This window comes from Dasypus novemcinctus, chromosome 14, assembly GCF_030445035.2.
Source record: "Dasypus novemcinctus isolate mDasNov1 chromosome 14, mDasNov1.1.hap2, whole genome shotgun sequence".
Taxonomy (NCBI): Eukaryota; Metazoa; Chordata; class Mammalia; order Cingulata; family Dasypodidae; genus Dasypus; species Dasypus novemcinctus.
The window spans coordinates 10,173,584-10,192,139 of NC_080686.1; the positions used below are offsets into that span (position 1 = coordinate 10,173,584).

At 36.4% G+C, this 18,556-nt stretch overlaps 1 protein-coding gene across 1 annotated transcript in view; it reads left to right on the plus strand.

The window, feature by feature from the left end:
- Positions 1-279: 279 nt before the first annotated feature.
- The window catches only part of UBE2V2 (ubiquitin conjugating enzyme E2 V2), a 53,339-nt gene continuing 35,062 nt past the window's right edge, over positions 280-18,556 (plus strand). Inside the window, exon 1 of the mRNA XM_004454033.4 lies at positions 280-355. Within this exon, the coding sequence (XP_004454090.1) occupies positions 340-355 (16 nt within the window). The 5' untranslated portion in view covers positions 280-339. The remainder of the gene's footprint in view (positions 356-18,556) is intronic.

Genomic DNA, 18,556 nt, shown 5'->3' on the forward strand with positions numbered 1-18,556 from the left:
TGGACCTCGAGCCGCAGCTTTCGCTGGTGGAAAATCCAGGTGGACCTGAGCAGCTGCACTTGCTCTTAGCGAGGGTCAGAGGACCGAGCCCCCGGCCCTTCCCGTACCCTCGGCCTTCGTGCCCCGCCGCCAGCTCACGGGAACACCGTCCCAGTTCTCCCTTCTCGCGCGTCTCCGTCCCGCCCCTCCCCGCCGACCTCCTAGCTCAGGCTCTTGGTCGCAGGTCCTAAGGCGCTAGGGGGCGGGGCGGGGCCCGGAGGCGGGGCGGCCGGCGCGCTCCAGGAAGTGACGCACGATGTCGGCGTGCGTGCGTGCGGCTGCGTTGGGCTGCAGGAGAAGATGGCGGTCTCCACAGGTCGGTTCCCGGGCCGGGCTGCCTTCCTTTCCCTGTCCCGCCCGGCCCTGCGCGCTCCGCCTACTGCTGGAGGCCGGGTGCCGGCCGTGGGGGAGAGGCCGGAGGGCGCGTCCGCTGTACCGGGCTCCCGCGGACGGGGTCTGGGCAGGGTTCGGATGGACCGGTGCGGGCGCGGAGGCCCGGCGGCTGTGGGGGGACGGCTGCAGGTCGTGCTCGCGCGTTCGCGGCGCGCGCGGGCTGGGACGGGGTCCCCCGGCGCGGACACACTTGCTGGGTAGGACCGTGCGGGGCCCGGAGATCTGCGCAGGAGGAGGTTCGGTGGCCAGGAACCTAGGCCTAAGGTGTGCCGGTGTTAGCCTCGGCCGGGGAGGGGGTCTGGCCAAGGGCCGTCCTGGACCGTGGGTTCCCGTTCTCCTGGACCCGGGAGCTGAGCAGGACCTGATAGTTGCTCTTATAGAATAAGGGAGAGGTGATCTTTTTAACCTGACTGAATACGTGTTATCTTTTTTCATTTAAGTGAAAAACTGCAGTGCAAACAAAATAAAAGCACAGAGCAAGATGAAAGATAATTGAAGAACAAGTGGTTTCTTAGCTAAGCCGTTCAACTTCTCTCCCGTACTGTATACAATGTTCGGTTTCTTATTAACACAGCCTTTGAAATTAAGCATTAACGCCGAGGTCTTTGAAATCTGACCATTAAAAATTGTTGTTAAAGATGTTAAATACGGTTTAAAAATGTTAATGGGTATGTCACTTTCTAATCTATTGAAACATTAGGGAATAATATTTCATGCCTTTATTGCATAATAAAAGAAATTTTCAGATTTTTATGTACTGAAATGAAAGTGTTCAAATGTATGTCAGAATTGGTTCTTTTAAGGTAATACCTTAGGATACATTGTACATATATTTAAATCAAACATATCTATAAAATTTTACCTTTATTACGTGCAGGTGTTCTACATGATAAAATCTTTAACAATTCTAGGGTTGGGGAAATATTTCAATATACTCGAGGTCAGAAATTACTAGTAAAGCAAGGATTATTAAGAAAATGACATTTTAGTGTTAACAACTTTAATTATTGTACTTGCTATTGAAATCAGACTGTCCGAATGTTTTTTAAGAGTTGTGCTTAGTACCTATAGGGGCTTGAAAATTTAATAATAAAATTGTGCATTTTGATTTGACTGAGTTTTCATTTTGTGGATTGCATTGTTTATTTAAACAGGACATTTTTTTCTGACACCGTACATGTCAAAGAATGTTACAATACTATGGAAAAAAAAAACGAGTCGATGTTATCAATAGCAAATACTTTTTTGTTAATCTTGTCTAGTTGTTTTTGGAAGTAAATATAAATTATAAAGAGGTTGTTGAGATTAGCATATTAATTGTGCATTGGAAAACTGTATTTTACATTGTTACAGTTTCACTGTTTTTTGACTTACTGAAATTTGAAACCTTGTTGTAATTTAAAAAATAATGTTTTAGACAATTCATTGAGTTTTCTTAAACTACTGAACTTCTATTTGAATTTATTGCTAAGAACTTCCGAAGGTCAATTTCATATTAACCGATTAGTCCATTTTACGTGCTTTAGATTATGAACAGCATTGAGTGCAAAAGAAGTTTGGGACTATGTTTTGAAACATCCTTTCTGTCAGTTATACTTTTGTATTGTTTACATTTTGATAGCATGGGAGGGAACCAGTACCTGTATATTTGTGAAATACATATGTTAAAGCTTGAAATTTGAAATTAGATGAACTAGAGGGATATGTTATGCATGTTTTTAATTTACTTTTTCCTTGATGAAAATAGATATTTGATAGGAACCTTTTCATATACTTTAAAAAATTTTTTTTCAATAATTTTTATTTTTTAAAAGATACTTGGATTACATGTTACATAGAATCATACTTTTTAAACAATTTTTTGAAGTATATCCATACATTCATAAACAGTAAGTGTATAGTAAAAATTATAAAGTTAGAAGACAAATATGCATAACATCATACAGGGCTCCTGTACATCACCCACTTGCATTGTTATAAAACATTTGTAACAAATTATGAAAGAGAATCCTCAAAGTGTTATTACTAACTATAGTTTGTATCTCACATTTGGTGTATTTTACCCCCAACCCACCGTATTTTTTTTTTCTTTGTTTATCTAAAGTGTACAGTCATTGGCATTCGTTATAATCACTGAGTTGTACTTTCATCATTTCAATCATTAGAATATTTCATTACTCCAAAACAAGAAACCAAACCATTATCATACCCATATGTTGGTGCTGCTAATTACACATCCTCTGATGTGCTTTCACCATTTTATTCATTTCCAACATTTACAAACAATTTTTTACCAATTCTGCACAGATTAAACCTTAGCTTTCCATTCTCTAACCACATTCTATTTTCTGGTGACTTATATTCTAACTATTAACTCCATGAGTTTGTTCATTATTTTCAGTTCATAGCAAAATCATACAGTATTTGTCCTTTTGTACCTGGCTTGCTTCACTCAACATAATGTCCTCCAGGTTCATCCATGTCATCATATCCTTCACAACTTCATTTCTTTGTGCAGCTGAACAATACTCCATCATGTGTATCTACCACAGCTTGTTTATTCATCAGTTGATGAACACTTGAGTTTCCATCTTTTGGCAGTTGTGAATAATGCCACTATGAACATTGGTGTACAGATGTCTGTTCGTGTCACTGCTCTCAGGTCTTCGGGATATACTTTGTAGTGGTATTTCCGGGTCACATGGTACATCTGTATCTAGCTTCCTTAGAAACCGCCAGATAGACTTCCACAGTGGCTGTACCATTCTGCATTCCCACCAACAGGGAATAAACATTCCTGTCTCTCCACATCCTCTTCAGCACTTGTAGTTTTCTGTTTTGTTAATAATAGTGGCCATTCTAGTAGGTATGAAATGATATCTCATTGTAGCTTTTATTTGTATTTCCCTATTAGCCAGTGATGCTGAGCATTTTTTTCATGCATTTTTTGCCATTTGTATTTCTACTACAAGGTCTTTATAGGTGTTTCCCTACATTATCTTGTAGGAGTTTTATGGTCCTGGCTTTTATGTTTAGGTCTTTGGCCTATTTTGAGTTGATTCTTGTATAGGGAGTGAGATAAGGGTCCTATTTCATTCCTTTGGTTATTGATGTCTAGTTCTCTCAGCACCATTTATTGAAAAGACTGTTCTGTCCCAGAAAAGTGGACTTGGTAGGCTTATTGAAAAATCATTTGATCATAGAGGTAAGGATTTAACATTTCAAATACTTTTTGATCTTCATTAAAGTATTATATTTTAATATATGGTATCTAAGTCATATGCATTTTCTCTTACCAGAAAAAAAAATTGGAAACAAAATCTAGTTAGACTAAGATGTTTAAGCTGGAAGTTTGTCATCCTGTCTGGTGCTCTTCTTTTATGGATGAGGAAACTGAGGCCTGAAGAGATAAAAGATTATATGTAGCAGGGTAATAGTGTTCTCTTCATTATGCTGAACTATGAAGTTGGACTGTTCCTCAAAACATGGATTTTCCTCTCTTTTTGGCTAGAGGGTGACTTTCTGAATCATGCTTGCCTTCCTGGCAGAGTCCTTATTTCAGAGACTTAGCACTCCCCCTGATGGCAGCAGAACTGCAGTGGTTCCAGACCCCAGGGGTAGGTTCCTCTTCCTAAGAGGCAGAGTCTTCTTGGGTTCTCGAGGATTTCACTGCGCATAGCTCAAGAAGCACTACTGTAAAGAATGGAAATTTATTAATTGTATTTAGTATCTGTGATTGAAAATTTCATTAGACCCAGCATTATTATGAGAATTAGTGTTAGATAAAAGTATGGATAACCTTTTGATTTTAGAATAGTTTTAGATTTACAGAAAAATTGTGAACATAGAACAGGGAGTACCCATATAACCTTCCACATATTCCGCATTCAATTTCCTCTGTTAACAGCTTCCATTTAGTTTGGTATGTTTGTCACAAATGTCCATACTTTATTAGATTTCCTTAGTTTTTACCTTAAGTCCATCCTTAGTTGGAAAAAGGATATTAGCTAATGTCCTATTTCTGTTCCAGGATTCCATCCAGGATATCACATTATGTTGTAACATGAAACATTTAAAAAGTTTTTTTATCACTTAGGTTATACCAGTGTTGTAATGGGGTTCAGCAGAATATGGAAGTAGTGATAGAAGAGAATTTCATATGTAAATCATAACATGGATCCTGGGAGCAAAGCAATGGAAGAGCTGAACTGTAGTTTCCCAGCATATGTCCTTCTTGAGGCTTTTAATAAGTGGCCTGGTAGATGCTTCTAGGTCATTTAGAAACGTGGATGCTCTTGATATGTGTATGCTTGTTGATAATTTGATTAAATAATACAATCCCACTATATGGCAGTCTGCTTCTGCATGATAGTGTTGGGCAGTAAAAGTGACCCTGTAAGCTGAAACTGTTCAAAGTGATCTTACTAATAAGTGGGGAAAATTGTGATTGTTCCTTTAAAATGACTTATAAAAATGTGAGAATATTTGCTTACTGTTATAAAATGTATAGGAAAAAGATAAAACTACTTTTTAGTACTCTGTAATTTGAACCATTAGAGATGTTGAGAATTAAAATGTATTTTTTAAAGTAAAACTTGTCAAGAGTAGTTCGAATAATACCTGTTTTTTTCTTGTCATGTAACTCACAATGTAGAGCAAGCATATTTTCTATGCTTAGGAAAATTGTCATACTCTTCTGTTTTTGGATCGGTTTCCAACATGGTGTCCTTTTTGCTTTGAGTATCATGAAATATCTTTGAGAGTTCTTTTATGGGAAAGTTTCATTTCCTCTGAGATAATAGTGTCATCCTCATCATCGCTGTTTTCCTCATTCTTCATCAGTAAGTTCACCTTCGTAAGTTTTCTCTGGCTGCCTTTCTGGAGTTTCTTGCGTGGCAGCAATGGCAGTGTTCCCTGTTTCCTCTATAGTCAGCTACTTCTATAAACCATTTACATTTGATTCCGATTTCCCTTCTATCATGAACATTTTTTGTTTCTTTGCTTCACTTTCATCTTTGTTTACCTGTTCCTGCCTCAAGCATCCATTTTTGTAAAATGTCTTGTGGGCTTATCACTGGTAGACAAGGAGGCAACACAACAACATGCTTTGTGTAGGAACTAAGTGACAGATGAGCAGTCACCAACATCTTGAAAGGGGTGATGTGGTTGGTCACTGATCACAATGTGCCTCTGTTATTCACTTAGTAATTTTTGGACTGAGGAGCTAGCAGTGAAGTTTGCAATATTTCTAATTAAAGGTAATTGAAATTACTGAAATTTGGGGACTGGTTTATTGAACTAAATTTGTGTATATAGGGACCATGCAAAGTAAGGACTTTGTATATGGAAACGTCCACTTAGTAACTATTTTGGGAGCTGTTTGACACAAAATTTCAAAAAAGTAGATATGAATCATGTAGACTAGAATAAATGGAATAAATTTCAGTGTTTGAAGTTTCAAAAGTAGTTGACTACTTTCTCAGAGTAATTGTATTTGTAGTCTTATGATGTGTGAGATGGGGCTTTAGGATTTTGGGTTTGGGGTTTATTAATTTTTTAGGAAAACTTATTTTAGTGGCTAAGTTTTCTACATTCATGCAAGTATTTTTGTGAGCACAAATTTGGTATTTATATGTATATATATATGTATGTGTATTTATAGTAACTGCCCTTACTGTTTCTTATATTTTACATTCCCTTTGAGGTTATTTTGGGGAAGGGGTGGGAGGTTATTGGGAATGCTGTGAATGGCATATAGAAGCTTATCTCTGTTTAAAGAAGGAAATCACAACCAAATGGATGATCTTAAAAATTCCGGTATTGTATCCATAACTCCTAAAGTGGCCCTTCAAGACATTTTCTCATTCCCACCCCCCCTTCTGAGTTGTCTTCTTACCCACTTTCCCAAATAGAGTTCCTCTGGACAAGACAGTGTATGCTTGTCAGGTAGGAAGAACTTGGTCACAAGATTTGTGGGACTGGGAAGACTGGGCAACAGCTGCATAACTTGTGATCTTTATTTTTAGGACCTTTGAAATAGTTACTGAAATCCAGAGTCCTGCAGAAAAGGCCCATTGCCTTTGAGTGATCTTTGTACTTTTCAGTGATGTGTCAGAAGAAAGTTTAAGCCTGAGGTAGATGGAGCTGTAATGAATATTAAGTTCGGGTTTCAGGGAGCTGTTTTTCCTACTTTATTAAAATGCAGAGTCTGGCTCTTGATATGTACCATCTTCTAGCTAGTTCTTTGTTTTATAAACGTCTTGTTGACATAACATAAATATCTAAAGGTTAATTGGGTTATGATTATTTTACATGATTACCATATGGCAGAGTCTGAGCTCCACCTTGCTGGGTAGTTCACCTCACGTTAAAAAAAGTTATAGCTAATTTTGAACTAAATATATTGTGTAAACTCATGGAGTTAATAATTAGAATATAGGTCGCCAGAATCAAAGGTAGAGAGTAGAGAATCGAAAGCTGAGGGTTCATCTGTGCAGAACTGGTAAAAAGTTGTTTGTAAATCTTTGGAAATGAGTAGAAATAGTAAAAGCACATCATGGTATTTGTAACTAGCCAAGCTATTATATGGGTATGGCAGTGATTGAAAGGGAAAGTCTAAGGTCATGTGTATATATATATTTTTTAATATATATTTTTAAAAGATTTATTTATTTTTCCCCTACTCCCTCATTTGTGCTTGCTGTCTGCTCTGTTTTTGTCTTCTTTAGGCGGCACCGGGAACCGAACCCAGGCCCTTCCATGTAGGAGGGAGGCACCCAGTCACTTTAGCCACCTCTGCTCTCTGCTTGTTCTGTCTCTCGTGTTTCCTGGCTTTGACTCTTTGTTGTGTCATCTCACTGTTCATCTTGGGTCAACTTGTTGCATCTGCTTGCCGCGCCAGCCCATCATGTCAGCTCACTATCTTGCTTGTCTTTTTTAGGAGGCATCAGGAACTGAACCTGGGACCTCCCATGTGATAGGCGGGAGCCCAACTGTTTGGGCTACATCTGCCTCTCTAAAGTCATGTATATTACTAGAATGAAAACTAAAACTGTAACTTTGGGACAATATAAGATAGGAAAACCTCATGTAAAACATGAATATGGGTGGTATTACATATAAAAGAATGTTTTTACAAAATATAAATACAAATGTACTAGAGATAAAGGAAAAGAATAGCTATGTACTGCAGGTGAAGCATAGATTGAGAGGTGATGAGTTTTGTTTTTTTTTTGTTTATTGTTGGAATAATGAAAGTGCTGTAAGAATGATTGAAGTAATGAATGCACAAATATGTGATTATACCGAATACTGTTATTGTACAGTTTGGGTGGATTTATGCTTTATTAATACGTATTAATAAAATTGATTTGTTAAAATAAAAAAGTTATAGCTAGAGATCAGGCAGACTGCAAACAGTTTATTCTTTGGAAGTACTGTAGTCATGCCTTGGGTTTTTCAATTTAGTGATTGTGATGTTATTGAAAAGTATAAACAAAACATAACTTGGTGTACTCTTGTTCATGTTAGTATCACCTGCTACCTAAAACAGTACTGATGTAAGGAAGTTATTTCCTCAGAGGAAATTCTTAAATTATTGGAAAGTTTTAAATTTTCTGGAATGTTTACCTTATAAGCAGTAATTAGAGGGATATTTATTTCCTTGTTTACCTTATAAGCAGAGATTAGAGGAGTATTTATTTACTTTTTAAATATGGTTTTCTGACAGTTGAAGCTAACTGCAGCTTCCTGAACTCAAAGGAGAGCAGTTATACTTAAGTGGTCTCACCGTGTCACAAGAAGTCCCCACATGTTTTAGAGTTTATGCCATTCATAATTTTACCTAGAAATTAAAACTAGAAAGTAACCAGAGTAAATTGGTAGCATATCTAACTTTCCTCCACAGCCTGGTTTATTCTAAGGGAAGTGTTCTTCATGGATATGTGTTCACTGCTATGTTGGAGAATGTCCCTTGGCCTTTCTGTCTCATTGAGAGATTTATAGTGTGTCCAAACAAGCTTCTCCAGCAACTTAAAGCACTTCCTACATTGTATTTGAATGTATTCACTTATACAGTTAGTCTTCCCCAATAAATTGTCAGATCTTGGGGAAAGGATTCTTTGTGTTCAGTATCAACAGTTCCTGTTACAAGACTGGTTCCTAAATGTTGAGAAAAAGAAGGATCTGTGATAAATTCACCAAGTGTTTATTGAGTGCTTGTTGTGTTATAAGCATTCTTTTATGGTAAAATGTCTAGGTAAGTGATTTAGTGAGAATTTGAGACCAGAGAAGGATCATCAGAAATGGCTCAAGAAATATCTAGCTTTCCCCTTTGTACATTATAATATTTTATTTGTAAGTTTTGTTTTTAGTTTACTTTTGTGAAGTGAAACAGTACTAAAAGACTTTTATGTTTAAATATTACTCATTAAATATAAACACATTGAACTGCTTATTTCCTTCTTATCTTGGTGGGTTTCATTAGCAAGTAGACTTCTGAATGGGCTCTCCATATGATCACAGAATTTTGGGCTGTGGGGCAGGGTGGCTCTTGTGACTTAGTCTATAGGTAATGTATCCCTGCACTACAGGACTGAGGTACTTCGCAAATCATTTAAAGCCAGAGGTTTTACAACTTGTACTTGAAGGTATAGTATAGGTGCTTCAGATGTTACAGTGTTTGACTAGAATATTTAAAAGGATATTTTTATTTTCCATATTTCATCAATTCTAAGACATTTTAATATTTGAAATGGGTATATGTCTTATAGTTAGATTGGCATATTTTAAATTTCTTAAAATAATGGTCTATCTTATGGTTGATTCCATCTTAGATTTGATGAAATACAGTATTTAAAAATCTATTAAAAATTCACTCAGTAAGGTGAATATATACCAGAATTTAAAATATTGAGTTCTAGTAACATGTTAATACATATTCTCATTTATTAAATGAATAAGCACTTGTTATAAATTTAAACTTAAATATGCCCTAGTGAAATATATTTTTAATCTCATGTAACTAAAAATTTTTTTTGAGATTAAAGTTAAAATTTCACAGCTGTTGCTGTATCTGCTAAACCTTCGTTTCAACAAGAGTTTTTATCTTCTTTTTTCTGTGAATTATAAAGATAAAGCTTTCATATTAAATCAACATTTGTATAAGTTTCCAGTATCTGAATGATGGATATAATCCAATTTGTGTTTTTTTCCAGCATAGAGTACTTCCCTCAATGTCAAGTGTTTTGAATGTTTTTAATAGTGGACTGTAATAGATGCCTTTGAGACGGACAGTGGGAATATGGACCCAGTTAGGATGATAGAACAGGGTTTTTCCAAGTCAAGAACTGTGCATAGGGGTTAATAATTTGTTACTTACAAATTTGTTGCTTACAGAATGAGTGTCAGGGCTAAGAAGATAGCTGACACAGAGAGCTAGGAATTCCAGTGATGGTGCTTGGAAGGGGATCATACGTACAGCCCAGAAGAAAGGGCAGGAAAACAGTCATACAGAATGATTTCATTTACTTTTGGAGAAGACTTTTCTTTTGTTCTAAAATATTTGACTACTACTAATTTTATGGGGGAAAAGGGCTTGATGAATTTAAAACATCAGCTGTAAGTTATTTTTGGTTCCATATTAATGTACATATGAATGTTTTTGATAATTATCAATATATGTAAGCTGCTGTTTCGGTCTAATTTTTCACTTGTGCACAGTTAATATGTTCCATGTTTTTAAAAATGCCTTTATATAATGCTTTAATATATGTGACATGGTTTACTCTTAACATATTCCATTTGGCCTCTTTCCTCAGTTTCTGCACAGCTTTAACATTTTTTATTCAACTTACTTTTCCACCCACCCCCCCACCCCTCCTCCTTTCATTTATCTATTGCTGTGTAACAAATCACCACAAAACTTAGTGGCTTAAAACAGTGATTCATTATTTTTCATGATTTTGGCTTGGCTGATTGTTCTGCTTGTCTTGGTTGCGTCTCTTGCATGGCTCTAGTCACTTGGTAGCTGGGCTGGATTCTCCATGCAGCCTTTTAAAGTGCTGGTTGGGACTTCCTCACATCAGGGCGGCATCAGGGTTGTCAGATGCCTTATGTGGTGATTGAATTTCAGGAGAACTAAAGCAGAAACTATTGGTCCTCGTAAAAGGCCCAGCACTGGCCCAGTATCATTTCCAACACATCTTTTGATCCATACAAGTGACATTCCAGCCCAGATTCAAGGGGAGGGGAAAAAGACATTTCTTGAGAGGAGGGGCCTGGGTATAGAGGAATGGGAAGAATTGGTCATAGTTAAATCTGCCACACCCCTTGCGTTGCTTTAGGGTCAATTTCACAAAGTAGGATATTAAGTCAAAGCATGTGAATATTTAAATGTTCTTATTTTCTTTTGACCAATTGCTTCAAAAAGATGTAATTAATTTATAGTGCCATAAATATGCTTCTGCACAGTTCTATCAAAGTGTTTTTTTTTTTTTTAACTTTTTGGGATAAGGTCACATCTGATGTTCTAAAACAGTGCTCTAAGTGAAATGAAGGAGGAGTAAGTGGGGAGGAAAATCATGTGCTACCTCTCATTGTGAGGAATAGTAAAGAATTCATGGCCATCTGTAATCTAAGACTGGGTGAATTCTTGACTATTTTTTGACTAAGTGACAGTTAACTTATACAAAAGCCATGAATCTTTAGGAAATATAATATAAATCCATAAATACCACAACTCTAAAAACTGCATTTAATCATCGATTCAAAAGGCATTTCAGGTATATAGGTAGATTGTTTTGTTTTCAAATAAATCTATGATAGCTTCCATTCATGGAGCTTAAGAATTCTAAGTTTGAAAGGGGCTTTAGAAATAAAGTGGCTCAGCACGAGTTCTCAACCAGGGGATAGAGGAAGAGGCAAGGTGATAGGGCTTCTCCTTCCCATTGCCTCTTCCTCTCCATTCCAGTGAATCTCTTTACTGTAGTAGGTTCTTATGTGTTGGGTTGTTGAGATATGTTGGGGTGGACAAAGGTTTTACTCACTGATCATCTACATTTTTCATTAAAGTATGTGAAGTGTAAAAAAAAAACACTCTTTGCCCAGAGTCATCTGGCTAGCTTTTGATAGAGCAAAGCTATCAGGTTATGAAAATTCATGTCGTCTTTTTTTCATCTTAGCACATCTCAAGCTCTTTAATTGCAGTTTCTGTGTCTTGCTTCTCTGTTAAATTGTGAACTTCATGAAGGCAGGATTGATGACTATCAGTGGTTTAACATCATTCCTAGCTTAGTGCACATTTAGTAAAAGTTGGTTAAATGGAAATAAATAAAACCACAGTATAAAAACAATAAAATGAACTACAGCTTTCTTAGACACGTAATCTTTTTTTCTGTGATCTTCCTCCTTAATTGGTCTTTATGACTGATGTTTATTTTATTCCTTTTTCCTCAAAGTCCAGCCCTCCCAATGGAGCAAACTGAAGTTTCTGCTTCAAGCCCTTCCTCATTCCTCATTGCCTCCGGGTTAGGTGTGAGCTTGTCAGCACACCCTGTCCTGTGCTGAGCCCTGCCTTCATACTTTGTTTTGGCTCCTTGCTCTCTGTACTCAACCTCTGTCCCAAGCATTGCTTACCACTCTCTTTTTTTCTGGGCAATAATACCCACTCCCCCGTTTCTTTTTAATGGAAAGATAAAAAAAAAAAAATTTACGGTTAATTGTTTTAAAACTATACATTAAAAATCTTTTAACCATTTTTAGTGGTCAGTTCTTTGACATTAAATATATTGACAATACTATGTAACTTTCTTACCGCTATTTTAAGACTTTTCATCTTCCTAAACAAAACTGCATTTAATCTTTGATTCAAAGGCATTTAGCAATAGTTCCCCCTTTCCCCCTCCTACCACCTTGGGTAACCATTATTGTGCTTTCTATCTCTGTGAATTTGCTTATTCTAAGTATTTCAAATAAGAGTGTATTTGTCCCTAAACACGTTTTAAGTTTTAAAATTATGAAAAATTAGAAAATATTGCTTATAGAAACCTTAAAAAAATGTTCCTATTAGTATATTAATTTAAGCACTGCAAAACCAGAAAGATTTTTCTATTTTTTGGACTGAAATTAAAATTTAAAACTTTCTTTACAGTGCTTTTGTTTACATAGTGAAGGCAACAATGGTATCTTTTGAAACGTCTGTATTTTAAGTTATACAACCTGTAGTCTCCCTTCTTTTCCCTCTTTATCTTTTGGATTTTGAGATGCAGTATGCAGTGATAGAAAGTGTTTTACATCTTATTTAGGAATTTGAATCTTAGTCTAAACTCAGGTACTAGCTTGCTGTGATCTTGAACAGGTTACTTTATGTTTTTGGTCTTTGTAAAATGTGAATATATCTGTCTATCATAACTCAAAAGATTTTTCCTGTATTTCTAGATAGTATGGCTGTATGTGAAAGTACTTGAAAAATATAAAATTGTGTTTTTTTCCCTAAATTTTGCTTTGAGTACACCCAGTGTGTGAAAATTGGGATTTGTATAAAAAGTGCTAATTTGGTATGCTTTACTTAATGGAAAGGTTCCTATTAAGAGTTCAGAACAGAATTTATTTTGCTAAAGTGATCCTTCAGTTAGCTAAGGTGCATTTCCTGTACTGGTTAGGTTTGCAGGGGTTACTTTAGCTAGAAGCTAGAGGAAGTAAGTGCCATTGAGGATCCTGGTGGTTCCATAAGAGGCAATAAAGAAGAATGACTGCAATGTGGGTGTTGAAATCCAGTTTTCAACCCAGACTCTACCATGTATTCTCCATGTTATTAACTGAATCTTATGAAATTGCTGTTTTGGTTGGTTAAAAAGTCTGGGGAGCAAGTGTAGTTCAAGTTGAGTGCCTGCTTCGCTTGTTTGAGGTCTCTGGTTTAATCCCTGGTACCTCCTTAAAATAAAAATTCTGAATATCAGCAGTTTCGTAAGATTCAACCTAATAATTTAAGGTAAATTACATAGTAAAATGGTGATGTATAGGTTATTTGAGTAGTAGAGGATAAATGGCAGATAGTGGTATGAATTTGATTTATGTCTTTTGAATTTGTGTGTAATTATCAGACCTGTATTAAAGACATGATATTCATTATTTCCTCATATTTCCCTCAGACCAATCCTACAGAATAGGTGTATTTCAATTTAGAAATGAGGAAGCAGACCCAATGTCACAATCTAGAACCAGAGTCCACATCTCACTTTTCAAAGATGTTACTGCAGAATTTTCTTAATTTAGATGATTTGCTGTGAACTGCCATTAAATTGGCTTTGCTCTCATTTGTGTGAATTTACTGATAGATTTAGCACAATTTGAGGTCCTATGTGTGCCTTTTTCCCCTGTGATTTGAAAAATATAAAAGTTTGGGTTAAAATTGCACAACATAGTAAGACTCATTCACCTTTTATTTATTTGACAGTTGTATTAGTCAGCCAAAGGGGCACTAATGCAAAATACCAGAAATTGGTTGGTTTTTATAAAGGGTATTTATTTGTGGTAGGAGCTTACTGATACCAGGCCATAAAGCATAAATTACTTCCCTCACCAAAGTATTTTCACATATTGGAGCAAGGTGGCTGCTGACGTCTGCAAGGATTCAGGCTTCCTGGGTTCCTCTCTTCCTGGGCTGGCTTCTCTTTCCTCTGTGAGCTTACTTCCTGGGGCTCCAGCTTAAGGCTTCGGCATCAAATTCCAACATCAAAACTCCAACATTAAGAACCCTCACCTCTGTCCTTTGCCATGCCTTAATCATAACTTAATCGTGCCCAGGTACAGACCAGATTACAAACATAATCCAATATTTATTTTTGGAATTCATAACCATATCAAATTGCTACAATAGTCTTCTTTTTTTCATTTTAAGAACATGATTTTTTTTTTCAAGATTTATTTTATTTCTTTCTCTCCCCTTCCCCACCATTGTCTGCTCTCTTTGTCCATTTGCTGTGTGTTCTTTTGGGTACACTTGCATTATCAGGCGGAACTGGGAAACTGCGTCTCTTTTTTGTTGCGTCATCTTTCTGCGTCAGCTCTTCGTGTGTGCAGCACCACTCTTGGGCAGGCTGCGCCTTTTTCACATGGGGCGGCTCTCCTTGCGGGGTACGCTCCTTTCACATGGGGCACTCCTACGTGAGGGACACCCCTGCGTGGCACAGCACCCCTTGCGTGTGGCAGCATTGTGTGTGGGCCAGCTTACCACATGGGTCAGGAGGCCCTGGGGATCGAACCCTGGACCCTCCATATGGTAGACAGATGCTCTGTCAGTTGAGCCACGTCCGCTTCCCTCCTCTTATTTTCATGTCATGGGTATAAGGCAAGTGACTAAGAATCTGATATCCTTCAGATTAAAAACTGGAAGCATGTTTTCTAGGTTGTTAGCGTTCAGGGTTTTGCTTATAAATACTATTTTTGTTTTTGATCTCATATCTCATCAGTGGAGGTTCGCAGTGATAGATAGTAAACAGGAAATTCAATTATTTGGAGGCTGGGGACCTGAGTTCTTTTTTTTTTTTCTTTCCCAAATCAATTTTATTGATACATATTAATAAAACATACAGTTCTTCCACAGTGTACAATTAATGGTATTTGGTATAATCACATAGTTGTGCATTCATCACTTCAATCATTATTAGAGCATTTTCATTATATCAGTAATAGTAATAATTAACAAAACAGACAAAATTCTTCTCAATCTCTGTTTCCTCTGCTGTACATAGCTGGTATTTCTGTGTATTCTTGCCCAATTATTTATTTATTAAGCAGTTTTATTAGATGCCATACAATCTATGTAAAGTGTATAATCAATGGCTTTTAGTCACAATGTTGTGCATTCATCATTGCAAAAAATTTAAAAATTATTTCATTTTTCCAAAAAGAAAAGTTCCATGCCCCTTAGTATGCTTTCCCTATCCCTACATAACCACAAATCAAATTTCATCTTTATAAATTGATTTATATTTACATTTTATGTAAATGGAATCATACAGCATGTTACACAATATATTTAGTTCACAGTAACACAATGTCTTTTGTCCTTTTGGGTCTGGCTTGCTTCACTCAACATAATGTCCTCCAGGTTTATCCATGTTATATGCTTTACAACTTCATTTCTTATAGCTGCGTAATATTCCACCATGTGAATAAACCACAGTTTGTTTATCCACAGTTTGTTTATCCATTCATGGTTGATGTACACCTGGGTTATTTCCAACTTTTGGCAATCATGAATAATGCTGCTATGACCATAGGTGTGCAGATGTCTGTTTGTGTCACTGCTTTTCAGTTCTTCTGGGAATATACCCTGTAGTGGTATTGTAGGGTCACATGGCAAGTCTATATTCAAATTCTTTAGGAACTACCACAGTGGCTATATCATTCTGCATTCGCACCAACAGTGAATAAGTGTTCCTATCTCTCTACATCCTCTCCAGCATTTACAGTTTTCTGACTTTTTAGTAGTCCCTATTCTGATAGGTGTGAAATGATATCTCATAATTTTGATTTGCATTTTCCTAATCATTAATGATGTTGAACATTTTTTTCATGTGTTTTTTGCCATTTGTATTTCTTCTTTGGACAAATACCTATTCAAGTCTTTTGCCTATTTTTTAATTGGGTCATTTGTCTTTTTATTGTTGATTTGTAACATTGCTGTATAGATCATGGATATTAAGCCCTTCTCAGACATGGTTTCCAAATATTTTCCAGTGAGTGGACTGCCTTTTCATCCTTTTAATAAAGTCCTGTGAGGTGCAAAAGTGTTTAATTTTGAGGAGGTCCCATTTAACTCTTTTTTCTTTTGTTTCATGTGCTTTGGGTCTAAAATCAAGAAACCATCATCTATTGCAAGGTCTTGAAGATGTTTCCCTACATTTTCTTCTAGTGAGTTTATGGTCCTGGCTTTTGTATTTAGGTCTTTGATCCATTTTGAGTTATTTTTGTATAGTAAATGAGATAGGAGTCCACTTCCATTCTTTTGATTATATATAGATAACAGTTCTCCTAGCACCATTTATTGAAGAGACTGTTTTGTCCTATTAATATGGACTTGGTAGGTTTGTCAAAAACCAATTGACCGTAGAGGTGAGGGTTTATTTCTGAATTCTCAGTTCTATTCCACTGACCAATGTGTCTTATCTTTATGCCAGTACCATGCTGTTTTGACCATTGTAGTTTTGTTGTATGTTTCAAGGTCAGGCAATGAAATTCCTCCCATGTAGCTCTTCATTTTTAGAATGCTTTTGGCTATTCAGGTGCACTTACCCTTCCAAATGAATTTGGTAACTGCCATTTCTATTTCTGTAAAGTAGACTTTTGGAATTTCAATTGGTATTGCCTTGAATCTGTACATCAATTTGGGTAGGATTGACATCACGTTATTTAGTCTTCCAATCCATGAAAATAGAATGTCTTTCCATTTGTTTAGATCTTCATTGATTTCTTTTAGCGTCATTTTGTAATTTTCTGCATATAGGCCCTGTACTTCTTTGGTTAAATTGATTCCTAGGTGTTGAGGTTTTTGTAAGTGGAATTTCCCCCCAGATTTCCTCCTCAGATGGTTCAATACTAGTGTACAAAACCTTACTGATTTTTGTGTATTGATTTAGAATCCTGCCACTTTGCTGAACTCATTGGTTCAGGTAGGTTTGTTTTAGACATTTCAGAATTTTCTAAAGGATCATGTCATCTGCAGATAGAATTTTACTTCAATTTTTCCAATTTGGATACCTTTAATTTTTTTTTCCTCGTCTAACTGCTCTAGCTAGAACTTCTAGTACAATGTTGAATAACAGTGGTGACATTGGGCATTCTTGTCATGTTCCCGATCTTAGAGAAAACGCTTTCAACCTTTCCCCATTGAAAATGATATTGGCTGTGGGTTTTTCGTATATGCCTTTTATCATATTGAGGAATTTTCTTTCTATTCCTATCTTTTGAAGTGTTTTATTAAGAAAGGATAATTCAATTTTTTAATGTGTTATGTTGATTGATTTTCTTATGTTGACCCAGTCTTGTGTGCCAGGAATGAATCCCACTTGGTCTCATTGATGTGTAAGTCTTTGATATGCTGTTGGATTTGATTCACAAGTATTTAGTTGAGAATTTTTTTGTCTATGTCCATTGGAGAGATTGGTCTGTAATTTTCTTTGGTTGTAGTGTCTTTATCTGGCTTTGGTATTAGGGTGATGTTGGCTTTCTAAAATGTGTTAGGTAATCTTCCCTCCTCTTCAGTTTTTAGGAAGAGTTGAGACAGGATTGATGTTAATTCTTTTCTAAATACTTCATAGAATTCGCCTGTGAAGCCATCTATCTGGTCCTGGACTTTTTTTTTTTTTTTTTGGAGGTTTTTGATGACGGATTCAATCTCTTTAAATGTGATTGGTTTGTTAGTTTTTTGTATTTCTTGTAGCATTAGTGTAGATTGTTTGTGCCTTTCTAGGAATTTGTCCACTTCATCTAGGTTGTATAGTTTGTTGGCATACAGTTTCTCATAATGTCCTCTTATGCTTTTTGTTTCTGTGGGGTTAGTCATAACATCCCCCCTTTCATTTCTGATTGTATTTATTTGCATCTTTTTTTCTTTGCTGGTCTAGCTAGGGGTTTGTCAATTTTATTGATCTTCTAAAAAAAATCAGCTTTTGGTTTTGTTGATTTTCTCTATTTTTGCACTTTCATTTGTTTCTGTTCTAAAAGTTATTTCTTTACTTTTGCTTGCTTTGGGATTGGTTTGCTGTTCTTTTTCGAGTTTCTCTAGTGCTTCAGTTAAGTCTTTGAGTTTAGCTCTTTCTTCTTTTTTAATATAGGTGTTTAGGAGTATAAATATCCCTCAAGACTGCCTATGCTGTGTCCATTAGGTTTTTTTTTTTTTTGTTTTTGTTTTTGTTTTTGAGGTACTGTGGTGGGGATTGAAGCTGGGACCTTGTATGTGGATAGCTGGCATTCAATCACTGAGCCATGTCACCTCCCCTGAGTTAGTTTTTTTGTTTGTTTTGCTTGTTGTTTGTTTGTTTTTAAAGATAAAAAAAAAATACCCTCCCCTTGTTTACACTTGCTGTATGTGTCCATTCGCTGTGCGCTCTCTCTGTGTCTG